The 26,276-nt window shown below is 37.8% G+C and overlaps 1 protein-coding gene across 15 annotated transcripts in view; it reads right to left on the reverse strand.

Moving 5' to 3' along the window:
• Window positions 1-26,276, reverse strand: part of camk2g1 (calcium/calmodulin-dependent protein kinase (CaM kinase) II gamma 1) — a 120,680-nt gene that overhangs the window by 59,274 nt on the left and 35,130 nt on the right. For all 15 annotated transcript variants that reach the window (XM_052102370.1, XM_052102361.1, XM_052102366.1 and 12 more), the window contains exon 3: window positions 7,427-7,486. In XM_052102370.1, coding sequence (XP_051958330.1) covers window positions 7,427-7,486 — 60 coding nt within the window. The remainder of the gene's footprint in view (window positions 1-7,426; window positions 7,487-26,276) is intronic.

The following is a 26,276-nucleotide window of genomic DNA, read 5'->3' on the forward strand; positions in this document are numbered from 1 at the left end:
ACAAAAAAGGCAAACAAATAAATAAAAATATACTTGTTTTAGCTATATTGCAGAGCCCTAAGTGGCTGTTATTGTGTCGCTTTATGCAGTATTTTCACTTTGTGTGAAAATGAAAAAAAAAAAACAGGAAAATTACTTGTCACACCTAGTTAGGACTTGTGCCTTAACAACTATGTACTTACATTAAATACATGTAAGACAATGTATCTACTGTGTAACTACATTTTGTTCTGCAAAATTCCCACATTTACTGCTACTGAGGTTGAGGTACAGGTAGGTTTCGGAGTAAGGGTATGGTTAGGATTAGGGGTTAGAGTTAGGTTTTGGGGTAAGGGTTGAGTTAGGGGTAAAGTTAACAGTGTAACTATTATTGTAATTATATGCTAGCACTTTCAATTACAACTTAAATTACAATGCAACAACATATATGTACATTGTATCAAATGGTTAAGTACATAGTAGCTAAGGCCACCTAATATAAAGTGGGTCTGTACTGTTTATTAAGAGTAAATAGTGTAGACTTTAACTTCATGTAGTGTTTAATGCTGCTGGATTACATACTACAAACACACAGCCAGTCAAAAATGCAAGACTAGCCGAGAAAGAAAGAGAAAAATACACATTAGTGATTGTCAAATACGCCAGCAGCAATGAGCACTCAGTCCTCACTCCTCTTTAACCTTTCAGACTTTCTCTCTCTCTTTGTCTCTTTCTTCATTGGCTCTTTTGTTCAGCACTTATGGGCAGCCCAAGCAGAAAACATGAAAATCTGTCCACTTGAGGAGAGTGGACAGGAGGGAAAGTGAAAGAGAGAGAGGCAGATACAGAAAATAAGAAAACACATCGGATGGAAAGATGCAGGGAGAGTTAAAAAAAGAGAGGGGAGAATGTGAGACATAGAGAGAGACTAGAATTGGGTGTGAAGTTGGGGTCAAAGTGGGACAGCACTTTAAGGTGTTACCGGATGATGCCAGATATTGGAACAAGTTGTCAGGAAAAGACAAATGCTGTAGCTTGTAAAATGAATGTCTGAAAGTTAAGCAGGAGCTGATTTGAAACTGATTTCGGTAGTGGTTGACCATTATGGGTTTTTCCAATAGGCAATGCTGATATCCAGACACCAGGAAGGTAACACGATGCCAATTTACACACACACGCCCAGCCACAGTGGCAAGAAAAAGTACATAAATGTGGAATTAGCTGGTTTTCTGCATTAACTGGTCATAAAATGTGCATTCACGGTGCTTTGAAAAAAGTATGTGAACCCACAGATTTAATGACTGGTCGATCCACCTTTGGCAGTAATAACCTCAACCAAGCTTTTCCGGTAGCTGTGGATTAGACCTGCACAACGTTCATAAGGAATTTTACACAGTTCTTCCTTACAGATCTGCTTCAGCTCAACAATATTTTTAGGATGTCTGGTGTGAACATCTCTCTTTAGGTCATTCCACAGCATCTATATTGGGTTAAAGTCTGGGGTCTGACTGGGCAACTCCAAAAGGAGGATATTCTTTACTTTTTTTTTTTTCATTCTGTAGTGGATTTACTTTGATGTTTAGGGTCATTGACCTGCTGTATCACCCAGCTGCTACTGAGATTTAGCTCAGCACAACCACCCTGATCTTATCCTGTAGGTAATCTTGATAAATTTGGGAATTAATTTTTCCCTCAATGATGGCAAGCTGTTCAAAGAGGCAAAGCAGCCACAAATCATGATGCTCCCTCCACCGTACTTTCCAGCTGGGATAATGTTTTCATGTTGGTATGCGGTGCCCTTTTAACGCCATATGCAATGCTGCGTGTTCTTCAAAAAATTAAACCTTAGTTTCATCAGTCCACAAAACATTTCCCCAGTAGCATTGTGGAGTGTCAATGTGGTCTATAGCAAACTTCAGGCATGCAACAATGTTTTTGTTGGAAAGCAATGGCTTCCTTCATGGTGTCCTTCCATGGACACCATGCCTGTTTAATGTTTTCCATATAGTAGACTCATGAACAGAGATGTTAACTAGTTCCAATAATTAATCAAGAATCCTTCACTCTAGGATTCTTTTTTACCTCATTGAGCATTCTTCATTTTGAAATCAAGCCAGTTTGGCTATACATATCTTCAAGTGTGGCCAATGGAAAAACGTATCTCGGTCAATCACTAAAATAAAAAAAAACAGCATACGAAATGTACATAAAATTGCTAAAATGAAAGTTTATTTTACATAACGTTTACTCAAATAGTACTAAATATATATATATATATATATATATATATATATATATATATATATATATATATATATTCTGCCATCGTTTACACGCCTTCATATCATTCTAAACCCCCATGACTTCCGTGGAACACAAAAGTTGAAAGCATAAAGAATATCATGGCCAGGTTTGACGTCAATGGTGTTTGGCGACACAACACAAAAAACAATAAAGATAGAGTTCATTTACGCCAAACCTGCCGTGACTCATCTAAAGGTACCACGTTTGTTTTAAAATGCTACATTAGATACTGTCTCTTCAGTGAAAATCTGTAGTTCTCAAAACAAAACATATGGCTTAAAGTTCAGCCTATTCATCACACAAAATTATTTTGAATGGTTTAAATTGACTTGAATATAGAACATGGGTTATATGAAATACTTTAATGATCCTTTCATGTTGCTTTTTTGTCATTTTGAAGTTAGTAATAGAACCCACCCCCTATCAAATTAGTTTTCAGTTTCCTAAAGTCATTGTTTTCCAAAGTATGCACAGATCCATTTTCAGTGAAAGAAAACACTGTTCCAGTGTGGATGAGAGGTGTAAATGTAGTGAAATCAATGCATTTTCAAACTAAAATGTATTTGTGTGGACGTGGGACCTTAAGACAAACTGGTTTTAGAATGAAATTAGGGAGAGTAAATTATTCTCATCACCCTGGTCAATTTGTCAGTCTATTGCTAGATCTCAGTGTGCCTTAACCATCCAAAAGGTATGTCTTCCTTCATTTCTAGTTGTCCTCCATCATATCCTTTCAATCTCTCCTCTTCTTTTGCTGTGTTCCACAGCTCAATGCTGATAATGATGGTATTTGGGATGAACTGCTGCCCACCAGCATCACCCACCTCAACAGTTATTTATAGAGCTCCGCTCTTTATTCTATCCATCTCTCTATGCGGCTCAATCCACCCCTCTACATTCACCTCTTTCTGCTCATCACTATAGCCCCCCCCCTCTTAATGGCCACTGTTCTTTGCTCTTTTTTCTCTTTTTAGTTGTTATGCCCTCTAAGGTCTATTTGCCTTCTTTTTCATTCTCTTACCATTGCCATCATCTAGACTCTGCCTTTTGTCTCTTTATAGAAATGTATAATATTTAAATAAATACTGTACAACAACACAAAAGTGACCGAAATAGCCGCCTATCCAATTTAATCGACCAATGTTTGGTCATTTTAAAGGGGTCATGAAATGAAGATTCACATTTACACAAGTTTCAGTACTCAAAACGTCTTAATCACTGCAAAAAGAGCATTTGTCGAAACAAAGCTGACAAAACAACTCGTTCTCTACTTCCTCCTCATTGTGATGTCAGTCTGTGGTAGACATTTGTATCTGACTGCCTCCACAAGAACACATTAAAGCATACTTTACCTTTAATCAATTCCATATACCCAGCCATTAGTGGTGAACAGCTAGATAGCAAGAAGAGAGAGCAGGTCAGCAGACCAATGAGCCAGTGATTACAGTGGGTGTTTACTCTCAAGTCTGAAAGGAGAAGCTGCACCAAAATCGGAGTTTCTAACATAGGATCAGAATGAGGGTGGAAAATGATCATGTTTTACAAGTATACAGTATGACTGTTTTTTTGTACAAAAAACTTTACTAATAAGTGAACCACAAGGAAAATATTAAAATAATTAAAAAGTCAAGTCATTACCGCTTTAAAGCATAATAAGGTCCGCAAAGCATGTCTGCTTGTCTTTACTGTATATTGTCGTTATACAAATGCAGTATGCACATGCACTAACTGAGCACTTTATAAGGAACACCTGTACACTGGCATATTATTGCGATTATCTAACCAGCCAATCTTGTGGCAGCAGTGCAATGCATAAAATCATGCATATACGGGTGAGGAACTTCAATTAATGTTCACATCAACTATCAGAATGGGGAAAAATGTGATCTCAGTGATTTCGACTGTGGTATAATTGTTGTTGCCAAACAGGCTGGCTTGAGTATTTCTGTAACTGCTGATCTCCTTGGATTTTAAAACACAAGTCTCTAGAATTTTCTCAGAATGGAGCCAAAAACAAAAAACAGTCAGTGCGCGAATGGAAACACCTTGTTGATGACAGAGGTCAATGGAGAATGGCCAGACAGGTTTGAGCTGACAGAAACGCTACAGTAACTCAGATAACCACTCTGTACAATTGTAGTGAGCAGAATAGCATCTCAGAATACTCAACACGTCGACCCTTGAGACGGATGGGCTACAACAGCAGAAGACCACTTCAGGCACTTTATTAGAGCAATATTGTTCCTAATAAAGTGCTAAGAGAGTGAATATGCCATGTAAACATTATATCTTGCAATATATAATTTACAGATACATCAGGGTTCCTCTTCATTTTGACCAATGACTACTCCATATCTTCAAGTTGTTTGTGATAACTGGGAAATATTTTACATAATTCTATAGAGATTTATGATACTGTATATATTTAACTGCTGAGCCCAACAAGGAAACATTATATTCACTATAGGAATTTCCATGACTTTAAAGGTTTTATTAGTTTCCATAACTTTTTAAGGCTTGTAAATCAAAATGTTAAAATTCCCTGATATTTCCAGTGGGAACCCTGATACATTGATCTAAATCGTAACTAGAGATGTGCCAGGGTGGTAGACTAATCAACTAGTTGTCCAACAACTGAACAGTCAATTAGTATTAGTAGGCTTGACTACCAACATTAATATTACCATTTAAGTGCTGGTGGTTTGAATGGGAGACACATTTCTAATATTAATTAAGAGATGCATCTTGTTTAAGTATTTTTTATGTATTTATTTGAAACAGTTCAAATTTTGTTTCATCAGACCAGAGGACATTTTTTTAAAAAGTAAGATCTTTGTTCCATGTGCAATTGCAAACTGGCTTTTTATCTGGCTTTTAATGCCGGTTTTGGAGCAGTGGCTTCTTCCTTGCTGAGCAACCTTTCAGGTTATGTCGATATAGGACACATTTTACTGTGGATATAGATACTATTTTACATGTTTTATCCAGCATCTTCACATGGTCCTTTGCCATTGTTCTGGGATTGATTTGCACTTTTCACACCAAACTATGTTCATTTCTAGGAGACAGAATGCGTTTCTTTCCTGAGCGGTATGATGGCTGTGTGTTTATATTGCATACTATTGTTTGTACAGATGAACGTGGTACATTCAGGCATTTGGAAATTGCTCCCAAGGATGAACCAGACTTGTGTAGGTCCACAATATTGTTTCCGAGGTCTTGGGTGATTTCTTAGGATTTTCCCATGATGACAAGCAAAGAGGCACTGAGTTTGAAGGTAGGCCTTAAAATGCATCCACAGGTACACCTCCAGATTTTCTGTAACTGCTGATCTAATGGGATTTTCACAAACAACAGTCTCTAAAATTTACTCTGAATGATGCCAAAAACAAAAAACATCTGGTGAGTGGCAGTTCAGCGACGGAAACTGCTTGTTGATGTGAGAGGTCAACAGAGAACGGCCAGACTGGTTCTAACTGACAATGTCTACAGTAACTCGGATAACCGCTCAGTACAATTGTGGTGAGAAGATTAGTATCTCAGAATGTTTTGGCGGAACAAGGGGGACCTACACAATATTAGGCAGGTGGTTTTATTGTTGTGGCCGATCGGTGTATATAGAGTGAGGGAAAAAAGTATTTGATCACCTGCTGATATTGTACATTTGCCCACTGACAAACAAACGATCAGTCTCTAATTTTAATGGTAGGTTAATTTGAACAGTGAGAGACAGAATAACATAAAAAAAAAAATATAAAATGAATAGCATTTTAATGAGGGAAATAAGTATTCGATCCCTCTGCACAACATGACTTAGTACTTGGTGGCAAAACCCTTGTTGGCAATTACAGGGGTCAGACATTTCTTGTAGTTGGCCACCAGGTTTGCACACATCTCAGGAGGGATTTTGTCCCACTCCTATTTGCAGATCGTCTCCAAATCATTAAGGTTACGAGGCAGATGTTTGGCAACTCGAACAATCAGCTCCCTCCACAGAATTTCTATGGGATTAAGGCCACTGGCTAGGCCACTCCAGGACCTTAATGTGCTTCTTCTTGAGTCACTGCTTTGCTGCCTTGGCCGTGTGTTTTGGGTCATTGTCATGCTGGAATACCCATCCACGACCCATTTTCAATGCCCTGGCTGAGGGAAGGAGGTTCTCACCCAAGATTTGACGGTACATGGCTCTGTCCATCGTCCCTTTGATGCGGTAAAGTTGTCCTGTCCACTTAGCAGAAAAACACCACCAAAGCATAATGTTTCCACCTCCATGTTTGACGGTGGGGATGGTGTTCTTGGGGTCATAGGCAGCATTCCTCCTCCTCCAAACACGGCGAGTTGAGCTGATGCCAAAGAGCTCGATTTTGGTCTCATCTGGCTACAACACTTTCACCCAGTTCTTCTCTGAATCATTCAGATGTTCATTGGCAAACTTCAGACGGGCCTGTACATGTGCTTTCTTGAGCAGGGGGACCTTGGTCCTACACTGCAGGATTTAAGTCCTTCACGGCGTAGTGTGTTACCAATCGTTTTCTTTGTGACTATGGTCCCAGCTGCCTTGAGATCATTGACAAGATCCTCCCGTGTAGTTCTGGTCTGATTCCTCACCATTCTCGTGATCATTGCAACTCCACGTGGTGAGATCTTGCATGGAGCCCCAGACCGAGGGAGATTGACCGTTCTTTTGTGTTTCTTCCATTTGCGAATAATCACTTGTACCAACTGTTGTCACCTTCTCACCAAGCTTCTTGGCGATGGCCTTGTAGCCCATTCCAGTCTTGTGTAGATCTACAATCTTGTCCCTGACATCCTTGGACAGCTCTTTGGTCTTGACCATGGTGGAGAGTATTGGAATCTGATTGATTGATTGATTGATTGATTGATTGATTGACTGTGAACAGGTGTCTTTTATACAGGTAACAAGCTGAGTTTAGGAGCACTCCCAGTGCTCCTAATCTCAGCTCGTTACCTGTATAAAAGGCACCTGGGAGCCAGAAATCTCTGATTGAGAGGGGGTCGAATACTTATTTCCTCATTAAAATGCAATTAAATGTATAACATTTATGACATGTGTTTTTCTGGATTTTCAATAATTAGCAAATATGCAAGTTTATGTGCACTAACATCCCTTGAACAAACTCACCGATGTTGGGGTGTTTGAGTAGACGACAGATTCTGGCTTCACGTTCCAGTTTCTGGTGATCTAAAGAGGAAAGAGAGAAAAAGAGAATAGGTTAGATATTTGAGGAGGATGATGGCTTGTTCTCACAATTATAAAATTAAAAGAACAGCTTGGATAAGGTGCAAGCAACTCTGTCCTCTCCTTCAAGAAGAGATAACTTTTTCACAGGTGTGAAATTAAGATATGACCCTCACTTACCAGCACAAACAAAACATATCAGTCTGTCCTAAATAATTAGTGATGTTTACTAAGGCAAGGATAACTATTTCTATTGCTCATAAACACCCAGTCTGTTGACTCTCCTTTAATGATATTGTAATTGTGTGTGTGATTGTTTCTGGAGTGGGGGTAAGGTTCAAATTAATCTAGGGCTTATTACTCCAACATGTTATGGTGAGCTCAAATGATGAATGTTATGTAAATTTAAACAAACAAGCCTGAAGGCTCATTTCTTCACAATGACAACACACACACACACCAAAAGCGTGGTGAGTTTCAATAGATGCACAAAGTCTTGACTGATGTTTTCATCTACTCAATGTAAAAATCATATACTATGCACAAGTGGAAGCCAACAAAATTGGATGTGACTTACATTTTTAAAGAAGTATTTATTAACATTTATTTGTCCATTTTTACATTGTTTTATTAAATCACATTTAAAAGTGTCTATTTATTTGTCCATTTATAAATTGTTTTATTTATTCACATTTTTATTTTCAAATTAATAGATTGATCATTTATTTCATCATTCTTTTGTAAATGACACTTCTGAGCTTCCATAGATTCACAATTAGTTTTTGTGGGAATCAACATTATGTCACAAATGCTGTCGATTGAGCTTATTTTGTATTGAACCGAAAATAATCCTTTAGCTTCTCCTTTAATATTCCACTGAAGAAAGATTAGGAAAAACATGAGGTTGAGTAACTGATGACAGAATTTTCTTTTTTGGGTGAACTATTCCTTTAACTAGCAGTCACTGTGTAGCAGGCTTTTGTAAAATTATAATAACACCATGATTCTGACCTGTTGTTGTTTTTACAAAATGGCACTTTTGAAAGGACATGCAATAACCAAGAAAAACCCATCCAATCAACATAACAGGCACATCAACTAGAAGCTAAGTGCCCATTTTGATGCGGTTGTTGGTTTCATTGAATGTGTTATTTGATTGTGTGTATGCACACATGTATCCATTATAATTTTCCATGTACCGTGTTGTCTGTGGTCCAGAACTCCCCTCCTCCTCTTTATCTCTCGGCCTCTTTCTTTCTTGTTTAAGGAATTAGGTGTTAGCCTCTCTCTCTCTTTCACAGACATGCACACACACGCAGTACGCATGCTTCAAACTAACAGGATTACATCCCATCTCGTCTTTCCCTGTGACCCAGTGAGAATTAACCCTTATCATGCCGCTGGCACAAGAACTATCTCCACAGCCCGTTCACAGCCAGTAAACACTGACCACACACACATCGACCACAGGAGACAAATGCCAAAATGTCATCAAAGCCTTGCTACTTTATTAGCACAGTCATAATCAGGACTTTAGACTAAAAAAACTGGAACATTTAGGAGCCAAATGGCTGTATTAGTTGCCACATCACAGAATTGCTCGATTTAGATTGTTGTTCAAAATCAGGATAGAAAGCCAAAGACAGCTGATAGCTCATTAATCTGTGTTTAACATATATACTGTATAGTTGAGTGCACACATTTGCATTCTCCTTTTGTCTCATAAGATTTCACACCCCTTTCAGAATTTATAGAAATTTAAGATAAAACTTGTTTTTTATTTTATTTAGTACTGCCCTTCAGAATCTACATAACAGGTATTTGCATAAAGTACAACATGCATATAGTAGTGTGTTGCCTTCTTGGGCATCAGTGAATGTTTGCACCTAGTGTAATAGTATCTAAGTATCAAAATCTGGATCTTACATCACAAATAAAAAAAATAAAAAATAAATAAATAAAAAAAATATATATATATATAACATATATGACAGCTTTGCAGATCCTTGACATTCTAGCTGCCAGTTTGTCCAGATACTCAGGTGGAATTTCACCCCACGCTTCCTGTAGCACTTGCCATAGATGTGACTGTCATGTCGGGCACTTCTCACTCACCTTACAGTCTAGCTGATCCCACAAAAGCGCAGTGGGGTTAAGATCCATAACACTCTTTTACAATTATCTGTTGTCAAATGTCTGTATTTCTTTACCCACTCTAACCTTTTCTTTTTCTGTTTCAAAAGTGGCTTTTTCTTTGCAATTCTTCCCATAAGGCCTGCACCCCTGAGTCTTCTCTTTACTGTTGTATATGAAGCTGGTGTTGAGCAGGTAGAATTCAATGAAGCTGTCAGCTGAGGACATGTGAGGCGTCTATTTCTCAAACCAGAGACTCTGATGTACTTATCCTCTAGTTTAGTTGTACATCTGACCATCCACATCTCTTTCTGTCCTTGTTAGAGAGTTATTCTTTGTCTTTGAAGACTGTAGTGTACTTTTTTGTATGAAATCTTCAGTTTTAAAACAATGATTGACTGACGAGTTTCTAGAGAAAGTGGTTTCTTTTTGCATTTTTGACATAACATTGACCTTAAGACATGCCAGTCTAGTGCATATTGTGGCAATTCAAAAACAAACACAAAGACAATGTTAAGCTTCATTTAATGAAACAAATAGCTTTGAACTGTGTTTGATATAATGGCAAGTGATTTTCTAGTACCAAATGAGCAATTTAACATGATTACTCAAGGATATGTGTTGTTGGAGTGATAGCTGCTGGAAATGTCCTGAGACTATACTTTGTGATCAGTTGAATGCCACGTTTGTGAATTAAAGTACCAATTTCCTTCTGAAACAGCAAAATCTGTACAATATTCCAAACTTTTGGCCACAAGTGTACAGCTCCGGAAACCAATTAAGAGACCACTGCAAAATAATCTGTTTCTCTGGATTTACTTTTTATATGTATGTTATTGAGTAACAAAAAATGTATATCTTGTCTATAAAGTACTGACAACATTTCTCCCAAATTCCAAATAAAATAATTGTCATTTAGAGCATTTGCAGAAAAAGACAACTGGTCAAAAAAGATGCAGTTTTCAGACCTCGAATAACGCAAAGAAAACAAGTTCATAGTCAAACAATACCACTGTTTTAAATTAGGAAGAGTTCAGAAATCAATATTTGGTGGAATAACCCTGATTTCCAATCAGGTTTCAGGTCTTGGAGTCTCCACTAATGAGCTGATGAGTTGAATCAGGTTTGTTTGATTAGGGAGATATCCAAAATGTGTAGTGTTGTGGGGGCTTCAGGAACAAAGTTGAGAACCACTGATTTAAAGTCAAATGTATGCAATAGATCAGGGGTTGGCAAACTTTTTGACATGGAGTGCCATTTCTTATTTTCCTGGTCAATGGCTGTACTGTTCATGGAGCTATTGTAATTTATGATGTTACTACTGCAAAGATGGGTGTATAAAAGAGTGTTAATGGGCAGAATACAGACAAAAGAATAATGATAAGAGAGGCATATCGTACTTTGGGAAGATGTGTGAATGGTTTCGCTGTAGATGGCACATGAGTGAATGGGCAATTGATAGTGTTTGAGTAGATTTGATTCCTTTTGTAGACCAATAAAAAATATATATATATATATTAAATAATAAAAAATTGCATCACACGGTCTTGATAAATGTCTCTACGCAAATGAACGTACAGATGTAGGTAAATTTGCACCAGCTTTCTAACAACTCACACTCACACTTACACGCCTGTGTTTTCATGTTGACTGATCTTGACTGACTGAACAATGTAAACTGAATTAGCTGTCCACTTCAACGTATGTGGTGCTTCAGGTCACACTGATGACATGGGTCAATGGCAATAAGGTGTTCAGAAGCCTTTAAGAAGTTTTTCTAAAAGTTCACCCCCACAAGCTATTACGAACCACCGAAACAAACTCAAAAACACCTTATTTTAGGCAAGATTTTGTTCTAAAGAAACACCCCCCTTTGTTTTTTGATTCGTATGAAGTATATCGGGCCTTTAGGTGTGTACTTTATGTGCGAGACAGTTCCTGTAAGGGCGCGCCCCTGCGCCTTTGCATCTTTCTGTTATTTCAGCATCTTGCCTTCAGCGCTGGGCTTTTTAGATGCTGTTCCAAGTTAAAAATAGGTTGATTATTTTTAAAACACAATGAGATGTTCTTTTCTATCCCAATGCGATCTGTCTGTTTTTGAACTCAAAAAAAGCATCCTGTGTGTATCCTTTTCACTTCTTTGCGCCTCAACAGCAGATCTATGTGCACGCAAACTGAAATGACAGCGTAAATGCCGGTCTGGTCCGATTGGGCAAGAGACGTTCCATCAACTGGCCCCAGGCCATCCTTATTGGCGGCCCCTGAACCGAAATCATACAAGTTAGATGCAGTAGATGCAGCACTTCTTCCTTTATTTAATTTTAGACTAAATAAAAAGATACAATTTGACCGATCGACTTTTCAAAAGAGCAAAATAATAATGTAAATAGGTGGTAAATTTCAATTTCTATGCCACCAGCACCACCAACAGAATTGCAAATATAATGACTATAATGAGATATTCAAACAAGTTTAAAAAAATGCCCAATTTCACACCATTGGCTGAGCAAATGTTGTTATGTCTGGCCCAGGTGGCCACTCAAACAAACTTCAGTTTCGCTGTGGTGCTTTAAGTGGCATATAAATTACAAACTTCACCTTTAAGGCAAAAGCTTGATGAACTCTGTTCATTAGAGTACTGTTTCTCACATGTTTCATAGACAAAAAAGTAATTGGAGAAGAAAGTCCATACTGTATTACAGTGAGGCATATCAGCATGGGGCCATCATAACTACTTCAGTTTCACTACGGAAGATACACACACTCATGCAGTAGTAATTGTATTACAGACACACAAACTCCTTTAATCTGATGCATAATTAAACGCAGGGTAGAGATAGGAAGAGCGCTACAGTATTTTCTGATGTTCTGTGTGCAGAGTGAATGAGAGCAGGACAGACAGCAAGACAATGGGGGGAAATGTAGACACTGCATGTGTACAGGGAGGGAATGAGTGGATTTACAATGAACATATATACACTCACCTAAAGGATTATTAGGAATTATTAGGAATGTTTGACCCCCTTTCGCCTTCAGAACTGCCTTAATTCTACGTGGCATTGATTCAACAAGGTGCTGAAAGCATTCTTTAGAAATGTTGGCCCATATTGATAGGATAGCATCTTGCAGTTGATGGAGATTTGTGGGATGCACATCCAGGGCATGAAGCTCCCGTTCCACCACATCCCAAAGATGCTCTATTGGGTTGAGATCTGGTGACTGTGGGGGCCATTTTAGTACAGTGAACTCATTGTCATGTTCAAGAAACCAATTTGAAATGATTCGAGCTTTGTGACATGGTGCATTATCCTGCTGGAAGTAGCCATCAGAGGATGGGTACATGGTGGCCATAAAGGGATGGACATGGTCAGAAACAATGCTCAGGTAGGCCGTGGCATTTAAGCGATGCCCAATTGGCACTAAGGGGCCTAAAGTGTGCCAAGAAAACATCCCCCACACCATTAAACCACCACCACCAGCCTGCACAGTGGTAACAAGGCATGATGGATCCATGTTCTCATTCTGTTTATGCCAAATTCTGACTCTACCATCTGAATGTCTCAACAGAAATCGAGACTCATCAGACCAGGCAACATTTTTCCAGTCTTCAACTGTCCAATTTTGGTGAGCTCTTGCAAATTGTAGCCTCTCTTTCCTATTTGTAGTGGAGATGAGTGGTACCGGTGGGGTCTTCTGCTGTTGTAGCCCATCCGCCTCAAGGTTGTGCGTGTTGTGGCTTCACAAATGCTTTGCTGCATACCTTGGTTGTAACGAGTGGTTATTTCAGGCAAAGTTGCTCTTCTATCAGCTTGAATCAGTCGGCCCATTCTCCTCTGACCTCTAGCATCAACAAGGCATTTTAGCCCACAGGACTGCCGCATACTGGATGTTTTTCCTTTTCACACCATTCTTTGTAAACCCTAGAAATGGTTGTGCGTGAAAATCCCAGTAACTGAGCAGATTGTGAAATACTCAGACCGGCCTGTCTGGCACCAACAACCATGCCACGCTCAAAATTGCTTAAATCACCTTTCTTTCCCATTCTGACATTCAGTTTGGAGTTCAGGAGATTGTCTTGACCAGGACCACACCCCTAAATGCATTGAAGCAACTGCCATGTGATTGGTTGATAAGATAATTGCATTAATGAGAAATTGAACAGGTGTTCCTAATAATCCTTTAGGTGAGTGTATATATATGTGTGTGTGTGTACTAAATCCATACTGTATATTCCTTTTCCTAAGGCTCAACTGGTAGAGCATGGTGCTAGCAACGGCAACAGCAATGTCATGGTTTTGATTCTCTTTGGAAAAAGGCATCTGCCAAATGCATTAAAATGTAAAATATTATACAGACAGATCATTTTTGTAATTTCGTAATTTTTTTTGCACAAAGATATTAATATTCAAAATAGCTGCAATATCCATAAAGCTTAGCCACAATATCAAATAGCTTTAAATGATACCTTGTGCGTGATGTTTAATTGTTTAATACTGCTTTGGCAACGAAAACCCTTGTTTGTCATGTTAATTATAATTCAATAAACTGAACCAAACTGGAACTGAATATTGGAATTGCAACTGAAACTGGCATCTAAACTGAATTAGAAGTGAATTCATCAGAATAAGACTTCGAACTTTATATTAATTAAATGGGAATTGAATTGGAATTGAAAGAGAGAAGGAATAGAAAGACAGTGAATCAGAATAGAGACAGAAGTAATCACATGAGACACAGAGAATGAGAGTGTGTGTGTGAGAGAGAATGAGAGAAAGGATTACATGAGACATTCACTTGATGAGGCGAAATCACAACTCCCTTGCGTGAGTATTCTGCACACTTAGCCCCTGCATGTGCCGGATTGTGCATCTCTGTGTTTGTGTGTGTGTGTGTGTGTGTGTGTGTTAGTGCAGCAACTAATTATTATTTTGGTAATCGATTAATCTAACGATTATTCGACTATTCAGCGATTATTGCTATGATTAATCGTTAGCTCTTAACTGATTATTCAGCTTGTGACCAGGCTTTAAAAAATTTATTGAACGTGCTTACTAACAATAAAGAGGACAAAATCATGTTTTAAAAATACCTCTAAATGACATTCACTGAATTAAAGGGAAAAATACTTTCCTATTAAATTCAGTTGAAATTCACTGCATAAAAAACTATTGTTATCGAGTGTTTTTGTCTTGTTTTCCATTTAAAATATTAAAACATGAGAAATTTAATTGAGAAGCAACATATAACATATTTAGACTTGCTTTAAGCGAATGTATCTAAAATATACAGTAAGCGTATTTTGTATACAAGTGTATTTTTCACTTGGTTATATCTCTGCGAGTGAACACTTCCTCTCTCACTTTTCTGTTCACTTCAATCCACCTTTAACTCACAAAAAAAAACAACTCTTTCTTATTAATAAAGCTACATATTGCCAATTTTCTTCACGATAAGAAATTAACAGTGCCACATATATTATGATTCAATAAGTCAAAAGCCATCACAATATAATCTAACTGCATGAAGCGTGCGCGCTCGAGGGACAAGCGTCCCCGTGACAGAATGTGCCTCAGCCGGATGCAGTTTCAATCAATCCATCTTAGATCAGGACATTCACACAACTCATAGAAGAGGCACAAACCTCAGAGAAATGCCAGTTTATTATTTGAACTTTAATAAAGCTATAATGCATTAAATATAATTGCATTTATGATGTAAGGTGTTCTGTCGAAGTCTGTTCCCCCTATGATTCCCCTTAGGTTAGTGTTCCCCCTATCACAGTTAAACATTAAACATAGGGCGAACAGATTTCGACAGAACACTGGCTCCACTTATTCCACAACGAGAGTGCTTCTATATTTACTTATTTTGTATTTTTGTATAATTCCCTCATACATTGCAATCTACATCACCTGAAGCGGTTTGGAAAGTTTGGAGTGCATCTGGACTGTGAGGTGTTTTCTTCCTCTCCCCAGTCAGGCACAAACTGCAGTGCTGCTCTCACGTGTCATCATTAGAGTTTCATTTGATCTCATGTTACATTAAATTAGATCAAATGACAATTCGACAATGAAAAGTTGATGAAAGTTGATAACGTCGACTAAACATTTCAGCCCTAGTGTGTGTGTGTGTGTGTGTGTGTGTGTGTGTGTGTGTGTGTGTGTGTGTGTGTCATTTCATCAGCTCGGATGGCTGGATGTCTTTCTTCCTTTGTTCTTTCAGCAACTGATTTATGATTATGAATAATCCTAGATGGTGTAGAAATCTCTCCTTACTAATGCTACTTCAGGTTAACATCATCCACTGATTTTAAAGTCAACATTAAACGGTGTACACACCCTAATTAAACAATTAGACATGAGTAAAACAGGATATTCAAATAGAGAGAAAAAACTTATTGGACTTGATTTTACTTGATTCTACCATTGCATTTAAGACTGTATATAATATCCACAGAATCCCATTTAAGCCTGAATAATGTTAAATACTGATCTAAATTCAGGTTTATTCACATACATAAGAATCTGTTTAAAAAGCATGTGAAAAGAAGTGGTCAGTAATTAATGGTACATATTGGCAGTCATGATGTGAATGTGAAACTGTACAGGTCAAATGTCAAAGGTGAGAAAGTAGGTCATAGTGTAAATGGTGTTGGCTTGGTAACCAAAGAGACAAAACAGGGGCAGCTGACATATAAGGAAGTTAATGCACCATCTTGCCTTCTGCTGAGACTACAGGGAAGTGCCCTCACTATGCCACAGAGTATCTGCCAAGGGCGGTTAATCTGAGCATCATTTTATGCATGCACACATGATCAGGTCCACTCCTAGACATGTGCACCTGTTCAATTAAAATGGAGCGTGTTTTCCTGTAAAATACATTGATCAGTACATCCTGTGCAGAGCACAGTGTGAATAACAACCCAATTTAAGATTCCTCTCACTCACTGCATTAAACAAGCCATTTTTAAAAGGAGTGATATTGGATCTTATACACACACACACACACACACACACACACACACACACACACACTGAAGTGCTTTCTACAGGATATTGTTATTGCAGCAGGGGGCACTGACCACCCCAACTCTAAAACTTGACAAACCCCAACTTGCTAAACGGTGACACTATTTTTCCCCAGTACATTATAGTTTTCTTTTAATTATTTAAATGCGGTGGCAGATATGTCTCTTTAACTACACTTTGTTGTATGAACAACCAGTTATTGGACTGAAAAAGCCACATCCAAACTAATATGTTTTAACTTTAAAATGCAGGAGCAGGGCTGTCATGATTATGACATTTGGCTGACGATTAACTCCTAAACATATATTTGCGATTATGATCATTAATTCTGTTTAAGGGCTTTCAGGTTTATGACGAATAATTTTTAAACAAATTGTCATATTATTAAGGTGTATGTGTGCTTCAAACACCTTCAGAAATCATTTACAGTATTTATGTTTAACCTGGGATCATGTTATCAAATAGGTATTTAAGATAGTGTTAAGATTTATAGCTGTGGTGCTGCAGATTCAGTATCAGTACAACAGCAAGACACTCTTAAATAGTGGTGCAGGATACACTGACACATACACATTAACTCGCATCTAAAAAAAACTCTAATGTCAAAACACAATTCCCTTCTCATCGATTGCAGCAAGAAGAATAAACTAAAAAGTGCAGAAAAGCATTATGCTTTCATTTCAGCGGACGATTATGTTTTCAGACCAACAAACACAGTGATAAAACCCAAATTACAGCAGTTTCATGTTCCGTGACTTGATAATGCCTTCATTAGGATGTAAGAGGGAAAGAGGAGGAGTCAACCAAGAGGCATTCGACTGGAGAAAGCATTACTCTCTCACAAACATACACACACATTATTTACACAGATCACCCACCACCAAAAGAATAAGCTCAAGCCTAATATGGGTATGGATGGTCCATCACCCGTGCCATTTAGGGAAAGAGAGAGAGAGAGAGAGAGCGTGACTGTGTGTGTGTGTGTGTTCATCTTGGTGTGTGTGTCAGTGTTTTGCTTTATTGTGCTGAAGCTCAGAGATGCTCTGGCTGAATTACTGGCCCACTAAGCAGCACTCCTGCGTTTGTCGTAATCAACAAAACTGCAGCGGCCAACAGAAAAGAGCAGGCGCAGAGAAGCCAAGACCCGCAGGGACATGGATCTGTGCCTCTGGACCCCAATTATTAGCCTGTCAATATCTGCTGTAAGCAGCTGGCCACTGCAGCTCTTCCATTTTCCAAATGATGAAATGACCAATTTTTTCCAATGACTAATGTTAAATGACGAAGAAAGGCCAGTGTGTTGAGGGTGCAGCCTCAAGCAAACATCACAATACAGTTGTTTATAGTTACAGGACACAATGCATTTTCTGAAATATAATAAAACAATTGTGACATTAAGGGTGATCAATGCATTTAATAATGTTTACATTTGTGCATAATCAGAACTAAAGGGAAAGTTCACTTAAACATGAAAATTATGTCATCATTTACAAACCTGTATGACTTTCTTCCGTAATAACACAAAAGGAGATGCTAGGCAGAATGTTAGATTAAGTCACCATTCACTTTCATTGTATGGAAAATAAGATGCAAAGAAAGCATCTCTTTTTTTGCAATGAAAACATATCCTATTGTGTTCCACAAACGAAAGAAAGTAATGCTGGTCTGGAACAACACAAAAGGTAATAAATGATGCCCGAATTTCTTTTATTTTTTTTGGTGATCTATCCCTTTAAAGCTACAAACCCCTCCCCTCAAACAATCAGTCAAACAGAGACTACTCCCAGCGAGCTGTACCGGTCCATTCTGGTACGGAATGCCCACTTTTCACCTTCCAATTCCAATTCAAATCATGATCCAATCAATTCCTGTTGAATAAAATCAACTCGATATCAATTCAAATAATGATCCAATCTGTTTCTGATGTAACAGAGTTTTACTTTGAAATACGCCACATTATAGAAGTAAAATGGGTTGCAAACACTGGTTTATGATCAAGTAATTTTAGTTTATTTCCTGTGACTAATTATTATGAAACTAGGCTGTATTGGGATTAGGGCTGCAAAAACGAATCGATAAAATCGATTATTAGTTGGATATATGCCGCGAGCACGGAGAAGCTCCATCAGTGACGTCACTTTACAACCCGGAGGAAAATGTGTTGCATGATGAAACTCGTTTGAAAAACAACGGAGACAAGCTGAAGCGGTAAAAACAAGACCCAAGTTGCTGCATCAGGTGTGTTGAAAGAGGGCGTGTGCAGTTTGATGCGCTGAGGAGTTTAAAGTGTTTAGATTGTTTCTCATCATGTTAGCGCATGTAATACAATGAGCACCAGGATGAGACTTTCAAGTGCGAGAGTGACTCGGCACTGTGATTACAGATGATTGTACTATATTAAACTGTGTATAATGCTGAATATAATGTATAATAATGCTAAGGGTCCTGATATCTGAAAGTCCTGATAATGCCACATTTTGTTCTACAAAGTTTTACAAGTAATGAAAGGAACTGTTTTGTACATGTACTTAAAGTAATAATAATAATAAATTCCAACTTAACTTTTCATGATTCTGGCTATGCTCAAAGTTTTTTTAAGAGTATAGAATCATGAATTCAATAAATGTAAATCAAACCATTTAACATTTCTTATTGGAAAAAACAAATCATATTTTGATAAAATACAGAAAATAAACATTTTCTTTTTATCCGATTAATCAAAGAAATAATCGATAATCAAGTCTGGGCTCTTGCTGGGCCACTCAAGGACATTCACAGAGTTGTCCCGTAGCCACTCCTTTGTTATCTTGGCAGTGAGCCATCAGGTTCTTGGTCACCTCCCTGACTAAGGCCCTTCTCCCAATGGCTCAGTTTGGCCAGGCGGCCAGCTCTAGGAAGAGTCCTGGTGGTTCCAAACTTCTTCCATTTATGGATGATGGAGGCCACTGTGCTCATTGGGACCTTCAAAGCTGCAAAAAAATGTTTCTGTACCCTTTCCCAGATCTGTGCCTCGATACAATCCTGTCTCAGAGGTCTACAGACAATTCTTTGGACTTCATGGCTTGGTTTGTGCTCTGACATGCATTGTTAACTGTGGGACCTTATATAGACAGGTGTGTGGCTTTCCAAATCATGTCCAATCAACTGAATTTACCACAGGTGGACTCCAATCAAGTTGTAGAAATACCTCAAGGATGATCAGTGGAAACAGGATGCACCTGAGCTCAATTTTGAGTGTCACGGCAAAGGCTGTGAATACTTATGTACATGTGATTTTTTTCATTTTTTATTTTTAAAAATGTTTATGATTTCAAACAAATGTATTTCACATTGTCATTATGGGGTATTGTTTGTAGAATTTTTAGGAAAATAATTAATTAATCAATTTTGGAATAAGGCTGTAACATAACAAAATGTGGAAAAAGTGAAGCGCTGTGAATACTTTCCAGATGCACTGTATATAGAATATTAACAATATAATCGAGCTAATTTTACTGAAGATGTAAACTGGACCAATATCGCAATGATTTTAAATGTAATTTAATTTGCCCATTAAGTTTCATAAAGATCACATCAGTTCCTTCAGGGCTGCACAATTAAACAAAATAACATCAAAACGGCAAGCTGGTCATATGTGATTATTAATCCACAAAAGGATTATTTCTTTTGTTATTGGAGCAAATGGGTAAGTGAAAATAATATTTGCTGTGATCTCCCATTCACAGCTGTCGAAGTTTACCCTGCAAACGTTTACTTCCACGTTCTAAAACCAGGAGTATGAAAAAGGTCTATTTCCTTTTCTGTGTCAAAATAAAAGCCCCAGGTGAAGATGAAGTAAACAGGACAGAAATATATTACTTTTGTATAACGCAAATCTAATAATCAGAATAATAATGATAATTCAGCATTATACTATATTAATCAACATGACGAGTCCCACAGCATTAATTTAGTCTTATGTGATGTTTAAACTGCGGTTTAAAAAATAAAAGTCAGTGAAGTAGCTTTGCACAGAAAAAACAAGGTAACTAATGCTCTTTATTAAGCTACTATGTATCATTGTGTATGAAATATAAAGTGCGTATCATTGAATTTCATTCTCCCTTGTGTTTTGAATGAAAGTTGTTTCAGAGTTGTTTCCTCTGATAAAACAAACAAAACACTTTTGTATCCAATTTGGAGCAAATACATATATATATATATATATATATACAACAGGCTGAAAAATATTGAGATATAATTTTTTGAGACATATCGCCCAGTCCTAGTTGCAGCCCTAATTGTGATGTCAGCAAATAGGTAATGCAACACTTCAAGATCTTAAGAAAGCTACAGCTAAGTAAAAACAAGAGAAAACCAACACAAACTGTACTTTCACTTTTCGTGCTCTGGGAAAGATTTATCTTTACAGGCAAAGGGTTAGGATGAGGTCAGTTGGGTTTACTTAAAATAAAAAATCCAGGCCAAATCCATGCCGGGCACAATGCCAGTCTTCACAACACTCACAATAGCACACAATATGATGTGTCTATGTATCAGCTGATTTTTATTAGACCAAAAAAAAAAAACTGTATCCAAAAGCTTAAACTATTAAACATGACAGTCTTTAATTCAAACAGCAAACACACCTTACACCAAAAATGAAAATTCTGTAATCATTTATTAACCCATTTAACATAAGGAGATATTTTGCTGAATTTCCAAGAAGCTGTTTTCTATTCTATTCAAAATTGCTTGATTGCAATTGTCCCCAGTGAATGGGGAAAAGTGCAATCAAGCTCCAAAAAAGAATTAAATAATACTTTTATTATACTTTAAAAAAAAAGTATAATAAAAGTAGTCCATTGCAGCCCATGTTTATCAAGTCTTCTTGAGTCATGGAGTAGCTTTTATTTCATATTCACAGAAAATCTTCCCATAATATATTTAAAATGGAAATCGCCATCACGAGACACAACAGAACCAAATACTTTGACATTTCCTTGTGGAAAAAAGCAGCAAGAACATTCTTTAAAACTTCTCTTATTGAGTTCCACAAAAGACAGAAAATGCCATATGGGTTGGGAACAACATAAGGGTGTTTAAACAATAACAGAATTGTAATTTTGGGTGAAATATCCTTTTAATACAGTATTGTATTCCTCATATGACAGACTGCATGTCCAGTTATGCATCAGGCGATCAGAATCTGTATCTGTTCCAGACAGCTCTGTCCCTAGGCTCTGACTGGCAAGGCCACACTGTCTGAATCTTAAATCTGCATTACTGCTACCTCCTTCCTTTCATTTCTTCCCTGGCCCTCTCCTACTGTTATGAAGTGATATTTTCCACCAAGACCCCCCTCAGCTCTTTGTCGCTGTTCTGCCCATGATATCAACACTGCAATATCAATGTCCTGAGGGAAATGTAAAATTGAATGTGGTATTTTAAAAAGGTGCCTTGAGTGGAAATGTATATATATTGATAGCTGTTACCTTTGCAGTGTTTAATGTCAACAAACAGACTACATTAAAAACCAGCTGATAAAAAAGGGTGAAAAAAGTAGTCTATACAACACATGTGCAATATTCTGAAGACATACACCGATCAGCCACAACATTAAAACCACCTGCCTAATATTGTGTAGGACCCCCTCGTGCCACCAAAACAGTGCCAACCCGCATCTCAGAATTGCATTCTGAGATGCAATTCTTGTCACCACAATTGTACAGAGTGGTTATCTGAGTTAACATAGACTTTGTCAGTTCGAGCAAGCCTGGACATTCTCTGTTGACCTCTCTCATCAACTAGGCATTTCCATCCACATCCCCGTTTCAAACCAGCCCATCTGGCACCAACAATCGTCCATGCAATTATCTAATCAGCCAATCATGTGGCAGCAGTTCAGTGCATAAAATCATACAGATACGGATCAGGAGCTTCAGTTAATGTTCACATCAACCATCAGAATGCGGAACAAATGTGGTCTCCGTGATTTGGACTGTGGCATGTTTGTTGGTGCCAGACGGGCTGGTTTGAAACGGGGCTGTGGATGGAAATGCCTAGTTGTTGAGAGAGGTCAACAGAGAATGGCCAGACTTGCTCGAACTGACAAAGTCTATGGTAACTCAGATAACCACTCTGTACAATTGTAGAGAGAAGAATAGCATCTCAGATGGTGGTTTTGAGTGAAGAATTACATACATTTTGGCCCATTGCTCAAAGAAATGTATCACATTGCTTCAGAAGATTTGGAATAAGTAGCACAAATCTTATCGTGATGGTGTTTGGCCATTTTTAAGCTTTACATATTGTATGACAAAGAGCTGCATGAAGATTCTTCAAAAACTCTCTTTTCGCGTTTCACAGAAAAAGACAACACCATAAGGGACCACATGAGGCTATGTAAATAATTAACACAATTTAAATTTTTGGGTGAACTATTGCTTTAAGCCTGAGGTAAAAATAAGAAAATGACCCTCCATTAACATGTATCATTTAAAATAAAAATTAACTAAACTAAAAATTATCTAAACTAATTCTTAAGCCAGCTGGAGGATAACATTTCAGTTTTGTGAGTTTCTGTTCTGAAATGTTTGAGGAGAAAGAGAGGGTGTTCCTTTTTTGTAAAGCTCAAGATTACCTGGAAGTGTCTAAACGTACCACACAGGATTGCAGCAAACAAAAATTACTGGTTACAAAGTCTTTACTGACCTTTTCCTTATTACTCGAACTCTATTAGTCTCAGCGTAATTGCTAAGGGAATACAAACCTCAGTGGCATTGTTTGGTTAGTGATGATGCACTAGGCCAAAACAACTGAAATATAAAATCAGCAGCAAAGACCAACATATTCTGTGTTTTGGATGCTTGTGCCCACCAAGCTTATTAACCACACAGACTAAAATGCATTAACCAAATCAACTTATCTCCTATCAACTTGAAGTTTAATAGCTTTAAGTCGCAGATCTCTCTCCCCTCCCCTCCTAATGACCCGGCTATTTAACCGTCTCTATGATGTTTATTACAGCCTTGCTGTTTTCCAAATGCTGATATTATTACCAACAGTATATGCAGCACATTATGTGAAAAGCAGTAGGTCAAATGAGCATGGTTATCTAAATACTCAGTATTCATGACACAGCAGGCCCACAATACCCACATTATATATTGCATTAGCTGAGTATCTGAAGTATGCAACCTGTGGACACCTTTTCTATCACGTAAGGCTGCGGAAGCTGAGGAGTCGTCAGTTTCATGTTTAAAGGAACAGTTTAACCATAATTGAAAATTCTCTAATAATTTTCTTTTTTATGTGGAACACAAAAGGAGATGTTTAAATGAATATTCCAATTCATCTTTTCAAAAACTATAACAGTTGATAGGCACTCATTTTATGGCTTAAAAATAGACCTAAAAGTATCATTTAAGTATTACATGTCACTCGTGCATCATTTTCCAAGTCTTCCGAAAGCATGTGATGTTTAAGCAATTTTTCCATGCAAGTCTTGGTGACCATTGAGTCCATATCAACTGCCAATGGGTTATTTCATGTCAAATAAATCAAATTTCAAAAACTTCCCAGGCTGAAATCGTTGATTGTTTTAATACTTTCTCTGAAGAGAGAGAAGCATAAATTATGATGAAAGCTAAAAAATGAAGTGCCATGGATTACAATTTTCCATCGTTTTGTAGAGGGGGGTAAACATTAAAATTTTCACCTATGATTTGAGTAGAACTACAGGTCAAAAACTAACCTTAGAAAGGTGACAGCATCATTATTTTTACACAGAGATGGGTAGGTCTTTTAGTAAGATCGTTGACTTCAACACCACTTGTCATTATATGCCAATGGTGTTAGTCAAAAAATGGGGAGGAAAAAAGTTGGGGTTGGAATTTGATTTTCCAAAGTTGGATTGCCTAAAATTCCAGAAGTATTAAAGATATTAACATCCTCTTATATTCTGGTTCAGAACAAACTTTCCTTTTTGTATCTTCTCATTTAAATCCCTATAAAATGGATAAATCCCAGAGATACGGGGCTCTTGGTGTGCTTCCCATCATAAACTCTTACATATTACCCATTTTCAATGGTCTAAAAACAAATTTGGGTCACATGGTATGAAGCTAGTTTTTCTTGTCCAACCAAATAATGGTCTGAAGTACAAATATGGTTGAATCCAGAAATGTAGCTTAATTTTTTCACATAAAAACAAATAATTTTGTCCACACATACACTTTTGGCAAAGCTCTGGAAAGGATCATTATGGGTCCAAGCAACAAAGGGGCTGAAACCCTTTTTTTTTTTTTTTTTTTAAATAGACCAAGATATTCATAAAAAAAATATTTTACAGAATTTTCCTTTTTTTGTTAACTAATTCTTCAATAAAACTAGAGTACATTGTTTTTGTGGTTGTTGCTAGTAGTCCGGCATTAAGGTCAAAGTATACTTCGGGTGTGTTGCGGATCACTCCGTGGCACAGTACACCGATCAGCCATAACATTAAAACCACCTGTCTAATATGGTGTAGGTTCCCCTTGTGCTGCCAAAACAGCACCAATCCACATCTCAGAATAGCATTTCAGCAATTCTATAGACTGTGTGAAAAACCCAGGAGATCCGCAATGACAGAAATACTCAAACCAGCTCATCTGGCACCAACAAGTTCCATGCAATTATCAAATCAGCCATTGTGTGGCCGCAGTGCATAAAACCATACAGATACAGGTCAGGAGCTTCAGTTAATGTTCACATCAACCAACAAAATGGGGAAAAATGTGATCTCAGTGATTTGGATTGTGGCATGAGTGTTAGTGCCAGATGGGCTGGTTTGAGTATTTCTGTAACTGATGATCTCCTGGGATTTTCATGCACAACAGTCTCTAGAATTTACTCAGAATGGTGCCAAAAACAAAAAACATCCATTGAGTGGACGTTCTGTGGACAGAAATGTCTTGTTGATGAGAGAGGTCAACAGAGAATGGCCAGACTGGTTCGAACTGACAAAGTTTACGGTAATGCTATTCCGAGTTCCGGGTTGGTGCTGTTTTGGTGGCACGAGGGGCACAATATTAGGCAAGTGGTTTTAATGTCATGGCTACTCTGTGTATGTGTGATGCAAATTGCGTCATCAGCACAAGATTGGTGAAGATTTTCTTGGCTGGCGTACCTGGTATTCGGCTGTGCGCATTGTCTGAGCATGAGCTGGCCATTGACTGTCCTAAAGAGGTTGAGTCCAAAACCAGTTAAATGCTGCCTGCGGAGGCTGTATTTGGAGGTAGGAAGGGATCAAGGAATGTCAGAATCCAATGTTCGTTTCACATCATGTCTACGGAGATACCTTCATCTGATAATTTTTTTTTTAAGGCAGCATAGATGAATCCTTCAATGCCCACGAAATCCCACAATCCTGTGTACATGGATCCACAGCGGTTGAGCTGAAGAAAGAAAAATAGCGACCTAAGCGGCAGTTGATAGCCAATATGTGAATAAATGTACGCTTTTATTCACTTTTCCAACTTTTGATTTCATTTCTAGCCAGAAAGTAGTATTGTAGTTAATACATATACACTTGGTTATTGCCAAAACTCTCTTGATTTTGTTCTAGATTATTTACCCATTGTGGTTCAATTGGACTAAATGAAGAAGACACG

Source organism: Xyrauchen texanus, chromosome 33 (assembly GCF_025860055.1).
Source record: "Xyrauchen texanus isolate HMW12.3.18 chromosome 33, RBS_HiC_50CHRs, whole genome shotgun sequence".
Classification (NCBI taxonomy): domain Eukaryota; kingdom Metazoa; phylum Chordata; class Actinopteri; order Cypriniformes; family Catostomidae; genus Xyrauchen; species Xyrauchen texanus.